Source organism: Coloeus monedula (assembly GCF_965178545.1).
Source record: "Coloeus monedula genome assembly, chromosome: 19".
Lineage (NCBI taxonomy): Eukaryota > Metazoa > Chordata > Aves > Passeriformes > Corvidae > Coloeus > Coloeus monedula.
The window spans coordinates 8,580,516-8,600,212 of record NC_138799.1 but is presented as its reverse complement, the minus strand read 5'-3'; the positions used below and the strand labels follow the sequence as shown (position 1 = coordinate 8,600,212).

Genomic DNA, 19,697 nt, shown 5'->3' with positions numbered 1-19,697 from the left:
TGGCAGAAACCCTGAGTATACCAGCTTTTCCTCCAGATTTGCCCTTCTGCCTTCTTTCTTAGGGTGGCTGTTCCTCTTTCAACTGCCTGCTTGTGTATGAGAGCTCGGTTGTTTCTTATACAAAAGAATACCCAGTGAAAGGCAACATTAAACCTGTCTGGGTGTCATAAGCTTTTGCCTGAACTGTGTCTGGGTAGAACTGGGGTTACACACCCAGCATGTGGCATTGTTCTGATGGAGAGTAAGACCTTTGCACACTTATTGTCAGTGACTAGGAGCAGGAATAAGTGATGGAATTGGGGCAGGATAAGGTTCTCACTGCCCAAGTGTTTTTACTCTATACTCCCCTTCTGACTAGAGAGAAATACCCTGTTGACCAACGAGCAGGATACATTGCAAATACCCATTTGAATTCCTCTCATTCCTTGCCCTATTTATCATATTTAACCTTGGATTTATCTGTAGAGAATTGCCCAGAGAGTCGTTTAACAGAGGAAGAAACCAGAAGAAAGCCTGGACATGGTGTGTTTTCTTGCAATATTGCCCTGGACAGTTTGCAGTCTGTTAATGGATGAACACTGACATCTAAACCATCCCCAGGGGAGGTTCAAGATCCATCTGACTTCAGTAAAAGGTTCCTAAATAGCTGTAACAAGCCCATACTTCAAAAGAAATAAATTTTGCTATTTTTAAAACATGCAGGTTTTGGAAGGCTTTGAATATCAAGATTAATTCTCTGTCTAAATGCAGCAGAAGGCAGCACTGACTGGTGAGTCTCACTCAAATCTGGAAGGTTTTAATATTGTCTGGAAGTTGGATTTGATGTTCTAAAAGCTTAGACTGTGTTTAGTTTACTTTTTATTCCAGCACAGACTCTGCATGTACCTCTCAGATTCCTTAGTATATCTCACTGGATTTATGTGGAAAACATATTACACTATCCATCAGTACTTGAAATTTTGAATCAGGAATTCTAGATAGATTACTATCTATCCAGCTGGATCGATTACTGAGCAATATTTAATTGAAAGATTTAATGGCACTTTCAGAAAACCCCAAGGTCACATGGAGCCAGATGCTGCCCTCCTCAGTGTGATGCTGTTTGCAGGAGGTGGCAATAGGGGGTGGCTATGGGAGCTGGACAGAAAGGTTAGGGCACCTGGGCAGGTTTGGAGACTGGATTATGCATCAGGTCATGCAAATTACACAGGGAAGGTGAGCAGAATATTCTCAGTGCCTCACAAGACGCCTACCTGGCCTGTCTGAGCTAAGAGGCTGCTCTGCTCTCCAGTACTGCCACTGAGAGTCCTGTTTGGAACCTGTCCCTTTTCATTGCCTAGAATACACATCCTAAGCAGCACAGGTTCCTTATTTAGCCATCTGAATAATTAGCATAGTGAGATGTTATTTAATATATCTCTGTGCTGAGATCTTCCTCCTAAAATGCTAAAGGAGAATGTGAAGTCCAGAACAAGAATCCAGTTGGGGAGGCACTGGGAATATTTGGCTTTGGAGGCTGGGTCAGAATCTGTTGGAGAAATGGGCCAGGATGGAGCTGCCACTGCTGTAGGGAGAGCAGGGAAGGACTTAATCTTGGCTATGGTCATTTTGTGTGACTGGACAGGCACTGAGTGCTCTGTCAGAGGCAGTTCTTTAACCTGGGAAAACACCAATCCTGTGTTTGCTTTCAAAGGCTGGGCTCTTGTTTTTCTGGGGTGTGACTGCACCTTCATGTTCTCATTGTTTAAGCCCAGCATCCCCAGCAAAGCTCAGCTGGAAAAAGAAGATGTGCAGATATGGGCCACAAGGATCCTACTGCTCAGTGGAAGGTTACAAGTTACTGTCACAGAGATAGCAGTTCCTCACACCTCTGTGAAGTTCATGTAAATAAAGGTTCTAGCAACATCCAGGTTTGAAATTACACTGTCTAGAACTGCACAACAGCCTAAATTATATAAGCCTTATGAAAACAATACATATTGTTTACACCTGCAGAACATGGAAATGACCCTGACCACCTATGCTCTTTCTCCATCTCAGCTGAAGAAACCAAAGTCAGGGTTTTATCTCTCTTTTGTAACTAAGAGTTCACTTCATGCTGCCATTTCTGATTCCATTTCAGAAGGTATACATTCAGCACTGGGTCGGATGTTAATGCTCTCAGAACAAACACATCTGAGTAAGATGTGGCTATTTTTATGATAGTGAAATTTTGATCTCATGCCAGCACAATCGAGGAACAATTCCCATTAAGTCTATTGATGTGAGTCTTTCCTTGAAGGGGACACTCAGGAAACCTGAGCTGAATTATATTTTAAAGTAGATTTGTTAAATTCTATTAAGATCTATGCAGATACTCATATTCAGAATTAAGTGGCATTACTCTGATTTAGTGTACTTCACTTGGAAAATGAAGAAAGCTAAATCAAATGAAGGCCACTTTAACTCTGAGTAACACAACTCAAGCAGGACACGTGTAACTTTCAAGTCACAGGAGTCATTAGTTCAGATTAATTATTTTGACTTTCCCTTTGAAGACAAGGGGCAATAAAATCACCAGAGATGACCTGACCATATGTTCTCCTTCTCCCCCCAAAAAACATTATGGACTTCCTGACAGTTGGTTTGAATTTGTGGATCTGAAGGCTGCTGTTCATTTCTAGTCTACAGTCAATTGCTCTTTTCCTTTAACTAACCATTAAATTAGGCCCGTCAGTGAAGAACCATAGCATCTGTCCAGGCAGGATCAGGAGGGTGCTGCTGCCTGATGTTAATGTTCCTGTGCATGCAGTGTATGTGCCTGATTTAAACATGTATCTTCAGCTGTTCTGTAATGTCAGAACTAAATTTACTTGTAGATTTAAAATAGGTGCATGATTTGGCAGCTGAAAGGTCAGGACACACAGTTTATTCTGCCCTTTGCTTTTCCTGATTAACAGAAATTTGTCTGTAGCATCTGACATTATTGTCAAGGCCTTGTGGTGCAATACCTGCACAGACGAACAGCAGCCTTAGTGCCACTGCATCCTGCAACCTTCCCCCAGCTTTGGATTTTGCCACAGTTGCACTCTGGAGTGCTCCAGCACTCAGCCAGAATATCCTAACTCATGAAGGTCTTGGCGGAGGGAGGAGTATTGACTTCTCCACCATGTGCAGATCAGATTTCAGGCTTTTAGAATTTTGTACATTTGCCAGGTACACGGAAATACAGATAGCAGCTTGTACAACCTTGCTGTGACTTTGGCAGCAGGCACGTGGCTATTCTGGGTGGCCCAGGGACTCGCCCCTTCCCCAGCGATCAGTGGCATCACTGCAGGTGTGCTCTGGCCATTTCCCCAGTCTGGATTCAGTGTCAGGGAGAGACAAACCCATGTGAATGTTTTGTAGGTCTGAGAGAAACCAGTGCAAATTCACAGCACCGACACTGCCTGACCCAGGCTGCCTTGCAAAGCACCTTCCCTGGGAACAGCTCTGCCTCTGGATGTCACCTTGGGAGCACCACCACACCTTGCCAGGCTCTGCCTCTGCACAGCTTGCTGGCCTGGCTTTAGCCAGTCCTGTGAAACCCCAGGAGCTCCTGGCAGCCACGAGAGGCTATGCTGGAGACGGGTGGACATTGGAACCTCCTCTGGCTCTGAAAATGTGTCTTCTCTCAGTGCAATGACTTGATGTGAGCAGTTTCATAGAGCTGTTTCTCCACAGATACTTGGCAGTCTAGAAGCCTTACATAAATAAAATAAATTAGAAAAAAAAGAAAAAAAGAAAAAAAAAAAGAGGAAAATACAAAGATCACAAGGGCAAATGAGGACCAAATTCCTGTAATTTTTTAATGTTGTTTCTCTCCACCATTCTTTTGGATATTCTGTTTTACAGCTGGATTTGAGACCCGCCTGCTTTTGTAATTGAGGAGTTATGAATGCTCTGGGCTAGCTGACAAGGTGATGATCAGTCAAAGGTTGGACTCGATAATCTTGGATGTCTTTTCCAACCTTAATGATTCTCTGATTCTGTGACCTATCCTGAACTCAGCTTTAAAAATGAAGCAGCAATAAAAATACTCAAACCTCAGAATAATGTGCTTTAGCACAGGAAGCAACAAGAGCTCAGAATTTCTGCAGTTCCCAGGGGAATTTTAGAAACAGAGAAACAGAGTTGGAGACAGGCTTGGGGAGCTGGCTGGGGAGGCTCCCTGGGGAGGGTATGACCAGGCTGTGCCTCTTTGTGCCAGCAAGGAGCCAGGCCCAGGGGCTGGGATCAGTGTGGGGAGAAGTGATGGGGTGGAGGATAGGATGGGCAATTTGGAAGTTAGGCAATTCAGATCCAAAGAGAGCAGTGAAGCCATTGTCAGGGAAAGAATTTGCGGGTGCTGAGAACACTATCACTGGGGTGTTTGACAAGCAGATGGGCACACAAGTGCTGTGGAAGGAATGTGGTGTTCAGGAAGCTCATACTCCCCTCCATACCCACAATCAGAGCCAGCTGAAGCACTGGGAAGTCCCAGCCTTGCCAGCTCTTGTTGAGCTCTGTACACTCTGTACACACTGGGTGAGCTGGAGCCTTGTTTGATTTTTTTCCCATGCTAAGCCTCTTTCCATTGCATTTAATGTTGCACTGGTAACAACCAACCAAACCAACAGTAAAGCTGTTCTCACACACACAAACCTGTGTTTGCCAAGATTCACACCTTCAGGCTCAGCTGCTGCCTCATTCCTCTTAAAGCTTCTCAGCATAAAATTGCAAGCAGGGCCATCCTGCAGCTCTTGAGTCTTCCCCAGGATCTGACTGCAATGGGATTTGTGAAAACCATGTGAAATCCCAAAGCTCAAGTAATGTTCTTTTCTCACAAAAGTAGAAGCTTTAAACTGCCCTGAGCTGTGAAATTCTGATGGGGGCATTACAGAGAAATGACCTGAGCCTCACAGTAGCTAAGGGGGAGAAATATTACCTATTATTTTACAGCCTGCTCAAGCACTGCTTTTAAAGGCACTTAAATATCTCCCTCACATATTCCAGAAGATTAAAGTAATTCTTTTCAAAAGCAGCTCCTGACCTCAGATACCTGTTTTTAGAGTCTGCAGGCTGCTGTTTCTCAGAATGACTGTATATTTATACATGAGATACTGAAATATTAAAAATAAATAACTATTACTTCATTCTCTTTGTCTTTTTGTGGGATAGGTGGAAGACAAATTATCCAACAAAAGGATTTACTCTTACAGCACTGAATGATTCAAATATTCTGAAATTTTTCCTTTTCCCCCTCTTCCACCTGACTGGGACTTGCCTTTAGAAAAGGATTCCCATGAAGCCCAGAGTGTGGTACCCTGGTCAGACACAACTTGTGCCCAGTTTTTCCCAGTGGCTGCCTCCAGCCTTTGCTCAGCACATCCCATGCTATGGAAGAAGCCTCTGCTGAGGACCTAACTCCAGTTGCAAAAATATTTATCTTGAGGTCAGGAATTTTAGTCCATGTGTTGCCTAAGTTACATGAAAAGAGAGGGCAGAAAAAGCTTCAGAGACTCCAGATTGTAGTTTAACACAGCCAAAACCAACCAGTCAGCCACAGTTTCAGCCACAGGCTCTGTTCCTGCAGGGAAATGCTGTTAAGGAAACAACCATTATCTTATCTCCAGACTTTGGAAACATTAAAATCAGCTTTGTGTAATGATTCAAAGGTCTGCCTATATACAAGGACAGCCATGAACAGAAATGTGTCCTAGATGAATACACTTGTAGCTGTATTTCAATTAGAATGTCTTTTTAATTAAAAAATTAAGGCTAAATTGAGGTGATGCTCACACAATGCAGTCTTTTGCTGGGTTCCTTCAGTTCCTTCAGCTGGGAGCCTTAAGACTGCTGAGTTTAGTGCTTGGACATCCAACAGCTTGAAGGCTTTGACCATCCATTTAGTGAGCTGAGGCCATTTTTCACTGAAGCAGATTTTGGCAGATTCCAGCTGCTCTCAGTAATTCTGGTTTTCCATTCCATGCAGGAATCCTACTTTTAAAAACAGAACTCAAAGATAATTTGCTTCCACAAGCACCGAACTGTTGCTGCCATTTAATGAGAAAAGCAGTCTGAGTGCTACCTGCATCTACTTTTGACCTAGACTGCAACCCCTACTATGTACTATATGTATAATGCCTGGAGCAACAGTACCCCAGACCTCGGCACAGCTACAGATAAGATAGGAAACGGTTTGAAAATTAATAATTTATACTTAACTCTTTGCATTGGCTAGTTTGGAGTCATTTGAATTCTGTTCACATATCCCACTAAATGTCGGTTAGTAAATAAATTAACTTTGGTCCTAACACCTCATAAGGTATCATAAATTTGAACGCTGGAATGAAATAAAGAGTCTGAAAGATATTGCAGGATTCTTTATGTTTTAATTCAAACCGAAATTATTAAAGAGAAGATAATTGGCACAGCCAAATTAACCCAAAGGTTGACTAAAGAAACGTGGGGCAGCCAAGGCCAGCATCAGTCTGACCCGGTGTAACGTTGTAATGTCATAACAAACTGCCTTCAGAAGCAAGAGCAATTAAGTAAAGGGCAAAAGCAGTAAAAAGGCTGTAATTTATGGCATAAGACCATTATTGAGAAAACAACTTTTTGACACAGAGAATTAATTTTCTCTGTGTACTGCAAATTGGGAAATATGAAGGGTAAATAAAATGACCTCTACCAGTGCACGTTTCCTGGGATAAATGCCTTCTCGGTTAGGTAGCCGATAATTTTTGGCCGTTTGTGAAATGCTTAGATACCAACACGTTTCCTGCCGCAGCCGCTCCCTCAGCGATGTCAGCGGCGAACCCTGCACTGAGCCTGTGACACAAACCCGCACCGAGCGCCCCGTTCCTGGAACCGGCGGCTTATCGGGGCGGCCCGCACGGGGCGCGGGAGGTTCGACACGCCCGGGAGCGGCTGGAACCGGGATCGGCCGGAGCTCCGTACCCGCGCCGGCCACGGGCCTGAGCGGCTCCTCGCCCCGGGGGCCGTTCCGAGCGTCACCACCACCGCCCGCTAGAACACCGGCCGCGCCCGACGAACGAACAGGCCCGCGCCCGCTACCCGAAGGTCCTTCAGCCCCTATCCCTCAATCCCTATCCCTCTCCCCGTCCCGCCCCGTCCCCGCCCGCCCCGCTCCGTCCCGCCCCGTCCCGCCCCCTCGGGTCGGCGCTGCGGCGGTTCGGACAGGCCCGTCCGCCCGCGGGGCCTGGATTGGTGGCGCCGCCGCCTCCCCGCCGCTGCCGCCGCCCGGCGCGGGAAGGAGCGGACCTGGGGCGCCGGCCAGTGCCATGAGCCGCGGCTGAGGTGAGGCGTTGGGGCAGTGCCGAGAGCTGAGGTGAGGGGTGTGGGCGGTCCAGAGAGCCGCGGCTGAGGTTAGGGGGCCGGGCGGCCCGCGCCGGCAGCGCCCGCCGGTCCCCGCGGGCTGCGGGCTGGAGGGAGTGTAGGAGCCGAGGGCGGTGGTCGGGCCGGGCCGCGGACGGCTCCCGGGGCCGGGCAGGGCGGATGGCGGCCGGGGGTGAGCTGGGAGTCCGTGGGGAGCGGGACCGGGCCGGTGCGGGGCTGGTGCGGGGCTGGGCGGGATGGAGCCGCTTCCTCTCGGCGCGGGAGCGGGGTTTGCCGAGCCGGGGGTGCATCTGGGCAGGAGCTGCTGGAATACGAGCGACACCGTAAAAACAAGCGGCAGAGGAGGTGGCAACGGTCGCTCCTGCTGGAACCGGGGGAGAATTTTTAGTTGGTTTTACCACTAAAGCCGAGAGGTTTCCTGTCTACTAAAATTTGTTTACTCTCTCTTGCCCTAGCTGTCAGCTCCTCGGTTTCTGCTTCTCTTTTAATTCTCAGTGTCATGTTATCTCTAGTGCAGTTCAGGGGCTAAACCCGTGTACTGTGTCTTTTCGGTATGTGCTAAAGTTCCTTCTAAATGTTTGTGCTCTACTTCTTGGTGATTTGTATCTGTCAGCAAATGTCTAGAGGAACTCCTGACCATAATTTTGGGAAATGAAGTACACAGCAGAGATTAATTTAAGCTTTTGTATGCAATTTAAGTATTATAACCATAAGGTAAATTAGCTGTAAGATTCAGTGCTGTAAGATTATCTTCTGTTAAGATGCTTTGTCATACTTCTCTTTCAAGATGATATTGCCTGTGTAACTCAGGACAAATAAGGCATGCTCACAACTTCAGGGGTGTGTATTTTTACAAGAAGATGTTGTCTTTTTTAGTGCTAAAATAACTTCATATTCCTAAATCGAATAAAATTCAGGGAGTGTGAGTGCCCTGTGTTGATTTTCTTGGAACTGAAAATGAGCTAAATTAGACATAAAAGCACTTTACCTTAAGCATAAAAGAGTAAACTAGTGTTTCTGGATGTTAAAATTGATTTTTAAAGACTCTGACATCATGCTGTTTTATGATATATGGGAGGTTACTGTTCTGTCTGACTTCAGGGCTGATCCAACAAGGTGCTGTGTTGTGGGTGGCGTATTAATTATGCTCCAAGTAGGTGCTGGGACTTGAGTGGTGTTTCTAAAACAGGGCAGGGTGCTTTCTTTGAGTAAAAGACCAAGAAGTTGATTCTGTGCTCAGAGATGTTTTACACTGGAATTTGCTGGGGTATGGTATCACCTGGGAATTGTACTGGTAAGCTGAATATTCAGTTGTGAACAACGCTTCTGGTCCATGCAAAGAACTTATTGAAATGACCTATATTGCTTTTATTTCGGGGAAAAAAAAAATCAATGAATAAAATCCAGAGTTAAAACTTGAAGAAGGACATGGCCCAATACTGTGTATTAATTGCGTACTTCTTTTTATGGGATAACAACTCTTAGGAGTTCCAGCTTTTAATACCAAATGCTTAGTTGTTTCTAACTAAAGAACGTCTAAAACAACTGTTTTCCGAAGTAAAGAATGTGGAGCAGGAAGCCTGGACATAATGTGTAATGCCAGTAATTTCTCTGTTGTGGTAGGTGTGTAAACAAAGTAATGGGAGATACGGAAACTTACTTAGCAAATAAAAAGCTAATATAACTGAAATAAACTTAAAGTCACGTAGCTAGCGGACTGAGGATGCATTGTTGCATTCAAACAGCTTTTTAGTTGATCGATTTGGGGATTATGCTGCTCTACTGTCATGTTCTGTACAAATTCAGCCAATTCCATATGATGAAATCAGAAGGTTTCTCTTGCAGCATGTCTGAAAGGCCACCAGAGTTACATTGTGTGAGTGCAGGTGACCAGTCACGCGCATGGCAGTGGGCATAGGTAAGGACATGTTCCCCTGTCCTGCTCTCAGGGACTGAGCTTTAGCCAGTTTCTGCCCGTGAGATGAGTGTGCAGAGTGTAACTGACACCTGCCTGGGAGCTGAAGAAAAATAAAGGCTGTTTATTAGGATAAACTGTAGTCTTCAAAAGAATGGAGCGTAGGGTAAGTAAATTCTGGTCTTAAACACAGTCTTGGAGCTTGGAAAAGTCCCTCAAATATTTTTTATTCTTTTCCTTTGGTAAGCTAGAAATTGTGCTATCAGATGTCCACAGCAGTAATGCTAATTCAGTGTGCTCTAAAACACTTATCCGTGAATAAAGGCCTCATGTTCTAGAAGCCCTTACTGCCCTAAATGAAACAATCAGATGACAACGTATGCTGAAAAATGAGAGCATAATGTAGGCTTAGAGATTAGAGAAATAAGAGTTAATACTGTGAGCTGTCATGAGTGTGTACTTTGTATTAGAATAGATGTATTCAGAGTAGAAACCAACTCTGGAAGTGTACAAGGGTGCCGCATGTGCCTGATAAAGGCCATGAACATTTTTAAGTAATGCAAAGTGGACACTTGAAAGGATGTGTTGTGCTTTCAAGGTGGAGGAGGGTAGAACAGTGAGATACTGAGAGAACAATATCATGTCAGAACTGTTGATATAAAAAAAAAAGTGCATCAGTCCTTATTGTAGAGGATTGTGCTAAATGGTTCAGATCCACAAAGTAAACGGTTTGGTTTGGGCGGATTTTTTGTACTGCAAGTGGTTGAATTAATCATCTTTTCTGGACAAAATCCCAATTATTGTGTCATAAAAATATATGATCAGCTGTTCTTGACAGAATTGTGAATTATCTCTTCTTGGAGGTTAGCTTCTATAAAGCTTCTGTTAACATGGCAAGCCCAGAAGTTTGAAGGCGGAAAGTTAATAATAATTGATCAAAACCCCATTTCTGGCTTAAGACAACAAGACCTGAAGGTTGTGCACTGGCTGGGAGGGTTTATCCTCACCCAGCAGCCTCAGCCCCTGTTCCCTCAGTGTTGTGAGGGATGGGGTTTGACCACTTGCAGAGATAGCACTGAAGTAGTGTCCTCTTCAGAAGAGCTGTAAGTGAATGGATTTGCTTGGATTTGGACCAGGCTTTGTGTACTACAGGTACTAAAGTATCTATGTACTTGACAAACAAAATTTTAAGTGTTTTAAGGTGATTTTTAGGTTCTTTCACACAAGTCCTTATTGGAGTTTTGCACTGGAGGCTGCCATGTGCTGACTTGATTTCATGAGTTTGAGTCTGTACAGAGCAAAATCCCCTCTCCTTGGTCAGCACAGTAACAGTAACAATAAGACCAGTGTAGTGCAGGACTCCCAGTCAGACCAGTTCTGTAATGCAGAATCTGCCTCTTTCATCATTTCCTTTAATGAACTCCTTGATGACCATTATCTCTGAAAAATAGAAACCAAGAGTCTTAAGTTGAAATTGCTCAATTAAAGCATCTGAGAGGCACTGCTTGAAGACTCTTGTGTAAGCCAAGGCCAGTCCTGTTTCTGTTGGAAATGGTGAGAGAAACGAAGCAGAGGAGCAAGTTTTGACAGAAGAGTAGGTTAGAGTGACTGAGATGTCTGCAGTGTGCAGTAAGCCCTGTACGTTTTGCAGGTGGTTTTTCTTCCTGCTTCACCCTCTGGAGTTCTAAGGTGGTGTGTTATTTACCAGTCCTATTTATTTATTCTCTGGGTACTGTTGTGTCTGATGAAGCCAACTGTTAGTGTCTTTGGCGAGACATGAGAATATAATGATAAGAAAGGGTTTATTCTCTGATCTTGCCTTTCCGCTCCTCAAAACTCCTACTTCTCTGTTCGTTGTCTTTCCTATTTATTTTAACTCTGTCCTCTCCTGACAGCAAGATGTGTTACTCTGCTATGCAAAGTCCAAATCAATACCTAGTGCAGTTGGGGTTCTAAAAGGGAAGAGGCCTGATGGACAGTGGATAACAGAAGATCAATAAACATGGTAAACAGTGGTGCTTTCCCATAAAGGCCAGGAGGGCAGCAGAAATGAATCGTCGTGTGAACCAGGCTTTAGTATTCATTACTCAGTGTCTCAGTGGTTTACAAAGTGTTGTGCTCTCTGACCCTGCTGGTGTTGGATGGCAGGAATATTGTAGGAGAATGTCCCTTAGTGCTGTGACTGTATTGCATATCCTGCAGGATTGTTATCCTGGAGCTGTGAGAAGGTGGGATGGTCAAGCTTAGAGTAAGATCTCTTTTAAGAGTATGAAAATGGATATTCAGGCATTGCAGTAGTCTTTTAAAGGATCTGTTTGAGCCAAAAAATTGCTATATTGGGTTTTAGTAGTGGAAGTAGAAGACAGAGCTACAAGACTTTAGATCTTACTCCAGGTTTCATGTGTTTTGTTTAAATTACACTTCGGTTGTAATATAGGACTGCAAAATTATAAGCACAAAGGTATGGACTCCTTTGATACTGGGAATTTCAAAGCAGATGGCAGAGGAGTGAAATGTGAATGTGACCTGTCATGAGCTACAGTGGAATTCTGATCTGAAATTAAATAGAGAGCTGTAAAAACCACTGTGTTTCTCTGGAAGTCAGGATTAAGACTGAGAAAAAAAAGAAACCGTTTGTTTTTATGAGCCCAGACAGGCTCAAAGAATGAGGGTCCTGTGAGAAGGAGCTGGTGGTGCTCACACGCCTGCATTGTGGGAGCTTGGTTAGGAAACGTCACCAAACATGTGAAATGAAGAGACAGTGGAAGTTGTCCGAGTTTGGTGCTCACTGTCTCCTGCCTTCAAGCTGCAGCGCGTTCTGCTTCCTTGTCTTCTCAAACCTCTGCGTATCCAGAGCCTGCCTGTGCCAGGCTCTGCCAGAGATCCATCCCAGACTCCTCTGGCTGAGGCCGGGAGCGATGCCCTTGCAAGAGCGGAGCATTGCAGAGCATTCCCACAGCCCTGCCCACTGTCACTTCCCACTTCTTGTTCCCATCTCCATGCCCCACTGGGGCCAGGGCAAGGTGAAGATTTCTCCCTGAATGCTTTTCAAGCTGGACGTTTCCATTTTGCTTGCTTAATATATATCTATCATCCCTGTTGCCCAGAGGGGCTTTACTTTCTTTCCTAGTACTCTTCTGTAATGCTCAGGGTTGGTCACAGAAAGAAGTACTTTGGTGGAAAACGAAAGTGGTCTGTAAAACTCTTGTCTGGTTTGGAGCTGCTGTGAAGTTTGATAAGGCTTATGTATTTAGGACCTCCTCAGTGGGATTTCTTTTTGTCTAATTGCTTTCACACTTCTTCCTTTTCAAATTGACTTGAAGTATTAAACAAAGGAATTGGGAGAAGTGGAAAGAACTAAGGGGGAGATAATCCTAAATGTCTGTCAACTCAGAAGTGTGCTGGTTAATAAACACTCTGCCAGGTTTTGAATAAACCTTATGAGCAAACGCATGACAACTTTACAAAGGTATTTTCCTAAAAAAGAAAAAAGTGTTACTCTTCTATTTATATGTCATTTTTAGTGAGTAGCAAGAGATGGGGATGGAGAACAGACCAGCTGTGCATACAAACTTTCTCCTATTTTCTAATTCCCTTTATTCTCTTTTATCATTCCCTTTATGACAACAGGCTGAGTGTTCCCAGAAGCCTTAACACTGCTGAGAGGTTTCAGGCAAGCTGAAAGCAGTGCCCAGCAGTTTCAGAAAACTCTGTGAATGTCTGAAAAGATGCATTAAGAGGTGTGTTGTATTTAAGAGCGTAAATATTTAGTTGTATGGCTCTCCATTTCTTTTGTCATGCAGCTTTGAGATGTGGATTTGCAATGGTTTTTGAGTATTGAACAGATTTTATGAACCTTTGCTCTTCTGATGAGTTGGGCCAACTTTCCAGTTTTATTTGTAAATTCTAGCTAGATAGCTATCATTCTTTCTACCAAGTTAAAACTTCACAATCGAAATTATAAAAATGAGTAAATCGTGGTGCTGCCCCATGAGTGTTTTTGCTTTCTTAGGATATATTTTTTTAATCTACTTCTTCCAACCAGCTGCCCTAAGCAGTGCATTTACCAATGAAAATACCACAGGTTGACTGTCTTGCAAACTTCTTCGTAGACACAAAAAGTTAGGTGTGAACAGTGGCTTTTTGAGCCTCCTCCTCCAGTAACCCCAGCCAAATCAATGCTGGTTTGTGTGGTCTGTTCAGATCTCAGGCTGCTGAAGAAGGGATTGTCTGTTGGCATCACATTTCTGATCCTTCACAGAGCTGGGAGAACTTTTGAGGGGGTGTGGAGGCTGTTCCTCATTTTCACAGAGAGGAGCTTGTCTCGCGGGGTGGTGCTGAATGGAGGTGAGAGATTTTCATCCCATGTGTGCATTTCCATTTGCACTGTTTAGTTCAGTTTCCCCAAAAGAGTGACCAATGTTGTCTCTAAAGCCTTCATTCTACAGAGCACGGCAGAGGCAGCTCTGTAGGTATGGGAGCAGCTTTCTCACCCTTCAGTCATCACTATTTTGTCACCTTACCTTGGAAGACAGCCTGAGCTGCCACTCCTGCTTGGCTTTTCTGCCCTGACCTCTCTGAGCAATTAAAAGCCTCGTTTACACACCCACACCCTGATGAGTATGTGCTGTGTGTACCCACAAACCTACTCACAGCGCTTGTAATTCAGAGCTTGACTCTCTTTGATAAACAAATGCCTGGTGGATTAATTAAGCAGGTATATAGGAGCATTGCCCTATGCCTGAAATTAGACTTGCCTGCATAATTCTGTAATTGAACAAGGCAGAATATGGCTCAAAGACATTTATTTCCCTTTGCCCTTTGGAATCCATCTGGTGGCTTTTGCTGTTCTTTTATCTCCCAGCAAATCAAGACCTTAAAATTGATGACCTAAAATTATTTCCATGAAGCTGCTTTAAAGACACTTCTCTTTCTGTGCATATGTGTGCACAAATGTAACCCACAAAGAGGGGAGTGCATTCACTCTTAACTCTTTCGTCAAGTGGTTGAGACTATAGAAATTAATTTTGAGTGCAGTAGTGGAAACTTTTATGGTGTTGAAGGCATTTCCTGGACAAACATTACACTGGTGATACCTGTTTATTGAATAGCAAATACAGGATAAGGAAGGGAAGACTTCAGCTCTTTTTTTACAAGCAATGGCAAAGGATAATGACAACAGAGAGCTTGCTTTAATACAGTGTGAATGTCAAGTAAAACTGGAGTTCTTAAAAATTAATTCATATGTTCATATTGCACTGTGAATTCAGCAGGTAACTGGTGAATTTTGCTCTGTATTGTTACAAGACACCCACCTTCTGACTTTTTTAACTTTTCAGCCTGTTGTCAGATGAAATTCCTGAAGACAGCTACGCTGATTAATGTTCTCAGAAGTGAGATCTCTGTGTGTGTTTTACAGCTCCCTACATAGCTGGTCAAAATTTAGTATGTGCCTGTCTGAAAGAGAGTTCTGGAGAAGTGATTTCATTTACAGAAGTCCCATTGTATTGGTCTGCCTGAGGTCTGCCTTCCACTAAGTTAAGGACCTGTGTCTGTGTGCTATGACCGAATTATACCATAGAGGAGCATAGGCTGAGAGAAGATGAGTAAGGGGTGAGAATGCTTCTCAAAGAGTGCTGAAAAGTTCAGAAAACCTGTAATGAACTTAACACCTTTTAAGGAAAATTTTCTATTTGCTTAATTTCACATTGGTGGCCCGATTCACACGGGGAAAGACCATGCTGAGGTAGATCCATGCTGCTGAAAAAAGAAGAGATGAGAGGTCTGTTTATGTTCTTCCCAATCTTAATTTTGTTTGCTTTTTTTTGAGAATTCACATGACAGATTATCTTTCCAGGCCTGTTATCAGTACCACATTTTGAGAGAGAAAAACAGAGTAGGTAGGATCCTCATATGCACAACGACCTCACTTTACCTTCTCCTTGTGAGAAATATGATGTCTTTACTTTCCTGTGAAATGATAATTTAAATTCAGAATGTCAGCAAAGTTTGGTTTGGTTTTTTTTTTTCCCCATATATCTACCTCCCATGGTTTCTTAGCAATTAGGCATTAAAAAATATGTTTTGGGAGGTGCTCATCATTTTCTGACTCAGTTGGTTTCAATGGGAGTCAGGCCTGTGAAGCAGCTGTTAAGGTCAGGCAATCTGTAATTGACCTGTCAGATGTTGCAATTAAAATGTACTGCAGCTGTTAGAAATAGGAGTTACCTCCATTGCTCCTGAAAAAAACTAAAAAGCAGCCCAAAACCAAACCACCAGAAAGCTTTAATACATTTCACTGATTCATAAGTACCGCTCTCTTCTGTGTGTAATGCAAGAAACAGAGGGGGATGCAGATGGAGCTGGTGCCTTTGATTTCAGTGTTGTTTGTGGCAAGGCCTCTTTCATGTTCTGAATAACAAAGTCCGGGGAAAATTCTTGCCAACGTTTGTCCATAAGTTTATACCTTGAAATGCTTAGAGTTATAAATACTATGGGAAAAATAAGAAAATGTATTTACATGAAAACACACGTGGGAATGCTTTTGCCACGTACTTTTTTTTGCCTTCATGCTTTTGTGGATTTTGTGAAATATTTGAATGTACTATAATAGAATAACTAGGAATTGCTTCAGCCCTGTGCACTTGAGTGAGTGTTTTTGTGTTTGTCTGTCTCATAGTCCAGTATTTTTAATCATGAAATGCTTAAGCCATTCTTTAATTCAAAATTAATCATTGAGAGATGATACTGAAATGTACATAATAGTTGCAAGGCTCTAGAAACTTTTGACAAGCTGAAAAAACTCCCCAGACCCCTTACATCGTGACAGTCAGTTGGGAAGCTGGGGAAGTCTGTCCTAATGTTTTAACTCAGCCTCACTTAATATCTTTGCTCATTGAAGGTCGACAGTGTTTCTGTGTTGTCTGTTTGCCTGGGTTTTTTTTTTTTTTTTTTAATAAGCAAAATGCTTTGTCCTTAGTGTGGTAAAAATTTAGGTTGTTGGGGCCATCTGGGCACCATTTCAGTGTCTTGGATGTTCTCCCGTGCTTGTCACTCTGTGTCCTGCAGCTGAAAAGCCACAGTACTGCTGAACTTTTGCATTTTAGTTTCTAGGTATCTGAACTGAACATAAATCTGAATGAGAGGAGCCTTAAGCAGATAGAGAAATGTCTGGTACTCTCTAGTTCCAAATTTGACATTTTATTTTCCGGCTATTCTTAGGACAAGGATTCTTTAGAGTTTGTTTTGTTAACCTTCTATGGATTCTTCTATGAATTAGAAGTTAAAAGTATTTTAAGCACAGAAGCTGTCAGTAGTAGTTTATGATCTCTGCACAGTTCTTGCTAGCATATGTGTGATTCTAGAGCTGTTTTAATGTGGTTCTCAGTCTTTGCTGTTGCTGCTTTAAAGTGTTAGTGACTTTCTATAATCTTACTTGTTCCAAGTGCTCTGTGAACACTGCTCTTCAGTCAGGTAAGTTAAAGCAAAATTTTTCTCACCCTCCTAATAATACGCAAACTAAAATAACATGATAACCCGCACAGGACTTTCAGAGAAGTCTGGAATTCTAGTCCATTTTCTTCCAACATGAGATCACAAAGAGCTTCTCTATTCATGTGGTGCTGATTTATGTTTCTTTTGCAGTTTCCAGGTAGCAGGAAATGCTGGTAATACCTTTCTCCATTAAATTTTTTATGGAATCCAGTGACAGGAGAGAGCACTCAGTGCATGGCATGGAGTGATTGGCAGGTCTGCCTCTCTTACGTGCTGGGAACAATTATTTTAAAGAAACTTTGCAGAACAGTGTGACTTTTGGGTTGAATTACTTTTGTCCCACCACTTCCCAAACTTGTTGGCAGCTCTGAAAAGACATGTGTTTTGAAGTCCTGTTTATTGGCCTTTTTCTAAGCTTTTGTGTCCTTTGGACCCTCTGGGGATTATGCTTACAGGAGCTTCTGAGAAATCCTGTTCTGTTGTAAATGCATTTTCCACATTTATCAAAGACACTTTTCCCTGGGTAGATGAGATGCAAGGAGGTGAACAACTGTAATCAATGTGCTCTCTAACCGCAGTTCCCTGTGTTAGTATTTTCAGCTTGCTCTGTATCTTCAGGTGCCTTAGGATAATTAATTTTCATGTGTTGAGTACAACTTCCTTTCTAGTTAGGTATGAGTACTTTATTTGTAATAAATATAGATGTAGCCCTCTTCCTTTCCCTAGACAATTTAAACTTTCTGAAAATAGCTTTGCTTTGATTGGTTGTTCTTGTTTGGGTTTGTGCCAACTGCCTGGGTCTGTAGCTCTTTATCTGTTTTTTTCTAATAGTTTATTTTATTTGAAGAGTTATTGTTTCTTAGGGATGTGTTCTAGGTCCAAAATAAAATACTTCTAAGTATTAAATGCTTTAGTCCTATTTAATAATACCAGAGAATATCCCCTTCTGTAATTCTGAAAACATTTGAGACCTAAAGAAACCATGATTATGTACTGTGTTTTGTCCTGTCAGGTTAAAAAGCCATAAAGCACCTTGCATGCTAATCCTCTGCAGAACATGAAATTAAAATGAAGGCTGTACATAAGAAATACGACATTTGATCAATCATTAAAAAAAAAAAACCTGAAAAAAAGATGTCTTTAGATACCTATGGGTAAATCTGTAGATTCCATTCCTTTTTAAAAAATCTCTCATAACTGCATTTTACATGGGGATCTAGAATTGGAGTTACTAATTGGTGATGCTCCTCTGTATATCTGAGTTTAGCCTCATGTGGACAAATGTGGTAAATGGTATGTCACAGAAGGAGAATAGGTAAGAATAATAACTCTTATCAGTAAAGGCAGAGAAACTAATGTGGTAGCTGACCACATCTTAAGTCTTTGGGGGAAACATTAATATAGAATACACTCACTTAGGTAACATTAAACAATTTCTACTTGATTATTTTTGAAGTGGTGTAAAGACAAGCTTGGGGACCTCAGCAGCAGCAACAGAATTTCCGTAGTTTTGAAGACTCCTTATTTGCCATCGCAATTTTACTTGACCTTTCTGTCCTGGACTTAAAATTACGCTTATTCGTCTTTTGATAGGTTTACAATTTTCATTTAAAGTGTCATCTCTTTGACAAGACTTTAAAATCTTGCCTAGGATCCTCTTTTTATGTATCCCTACACATACTTAATTGCTGATTATTTAACTTAAATTGTTCTGAATTTAAAAGCATTTGCACAAAGCTTTCTGGTTTGGTTTTTTTTTTTAATGATGCTCAGAGGACTCCTGCTGGAGGTGTTCTAGTTCTCAGCCAGCTTAGTTGTGCTCACCTGGGTTACTCTGTCAGGGGTATGTGCTGTGTGTGTATACTATGATCCATTGTGGGTGGCACCATCAGTTTTGGCCGTAATCTGGGATTGGTTTCTGTTCAACACATTTGACTACAGTCTTTTAATAGTACTTGATATCAACTTTTTCATTTCTGCTGTTGGATTTAAAACAGGTTTTGTTGGGGTTTTGTTCCTCTTCTCCCCCCCCCACCTCTGTATCTCAAATTCAGTTGCATGAACTTGGAAAGTGAAACAAAACTTTCTTCTTGTTCCTGATGGAAACTGAGCTTTAAAGCCTTATCTCCTGGCTGGGTAACTGGATCCCTGACAGGAAGGTTTGTTTCACAGGGCTATTGTGTGATAGTAATTACCAACCCTGGCTATGTAGTTCATTTAAAAGTAATGACTAGTGGATATAAAAGGAACAATATATGTTAACTATGGAATACATTAACTCATGGAGATGCCAGGGGAATTTAATTGATCATAATTAGAAATCTGAATGGGGATAGGAAGTAATGTTGAATTTTGGGTTTTGTATCCTTTTTTTTTGTCTTTTATGGTATAGATCTGGTGAATGAAATGAAATTTGTGTGACAGATAATGTCCCAGCAGCTGTGCTTTCTACTTCAGGGAGGGCATTCTGGGCTAAATGGGAATTGGCTTTCTAGACTACTTTTGTGGCAGAGTAGTACTTTTCACTAATCTCCTGCTTCATTTTGAAGGACCTGAAATGAAGACTTCATGCTCTTAACAGAAAATTTTCTCTTATGCTGAGAGCTCTATTACCTATTTTAAATAAGTTTAAAGAATTACAGCAGTTCTCCCACATATCTGTGTTGGAAGGCTGGTTGAATCTCTAGTAAATCAAACAGAAGCTAGAACTTCTGAGAGCAGATATGAATTTCAGATCATATTGACTTGTGCAGGTGTTCCCACTCCGGGAAAGATTTAATGTGCTGCTGGCCTGGTTTGGAACATGGCCTTAGTGTGTTAGTGGGGTCCTGTTGCTATGAATATAAAATCTGTCACTCCACATGGAGGTTGCAGAGATTGTCTAGAACAAATACACTGCTTCTCCTTCCTGCCAAATGAAGGGTAGATT

At 42.4% G+C, this 19,697-nt stretch overlaps 1 protein-coding gene across 7 annotated transcripts in view; it reads left to right on the top strand.

Annotated features, from left to right (window-relative positions):
- Positions 1 to 7,184: 7,184 nt before the first annotated feature.
- Positions 7,185 to 19,697, top strand: part of TEX2 (testis expressed 2) — a 43,521-nt gene continuing 31,008 nt past the window's right edge. The window contains exon 1 of one of the 7 annotated variants that reach the window (XM_082294264.1): positions 7,185 to 7,320. Coding sequence is in view for 3 of the 7 variants with exons in the window: in XM_082294262.1 (XP_082150388.1) it covers positions 7,519 to 7,531 (13 nt within the window). In the remaining 4 variants the exon portion in view is untranslated. Of the gene's footprint in view, positions 7,352 to 7,455; positions 7,532 to 12,993; positions 13,015 to 14,778; positions 14,888 to 19,697 lie in introns of those variants that run through there. The other 6 variants (XM_082294266.1, XM_082294262.1, XM_082294261.1 and 3 more) reach the window with 6 other exon arrangements.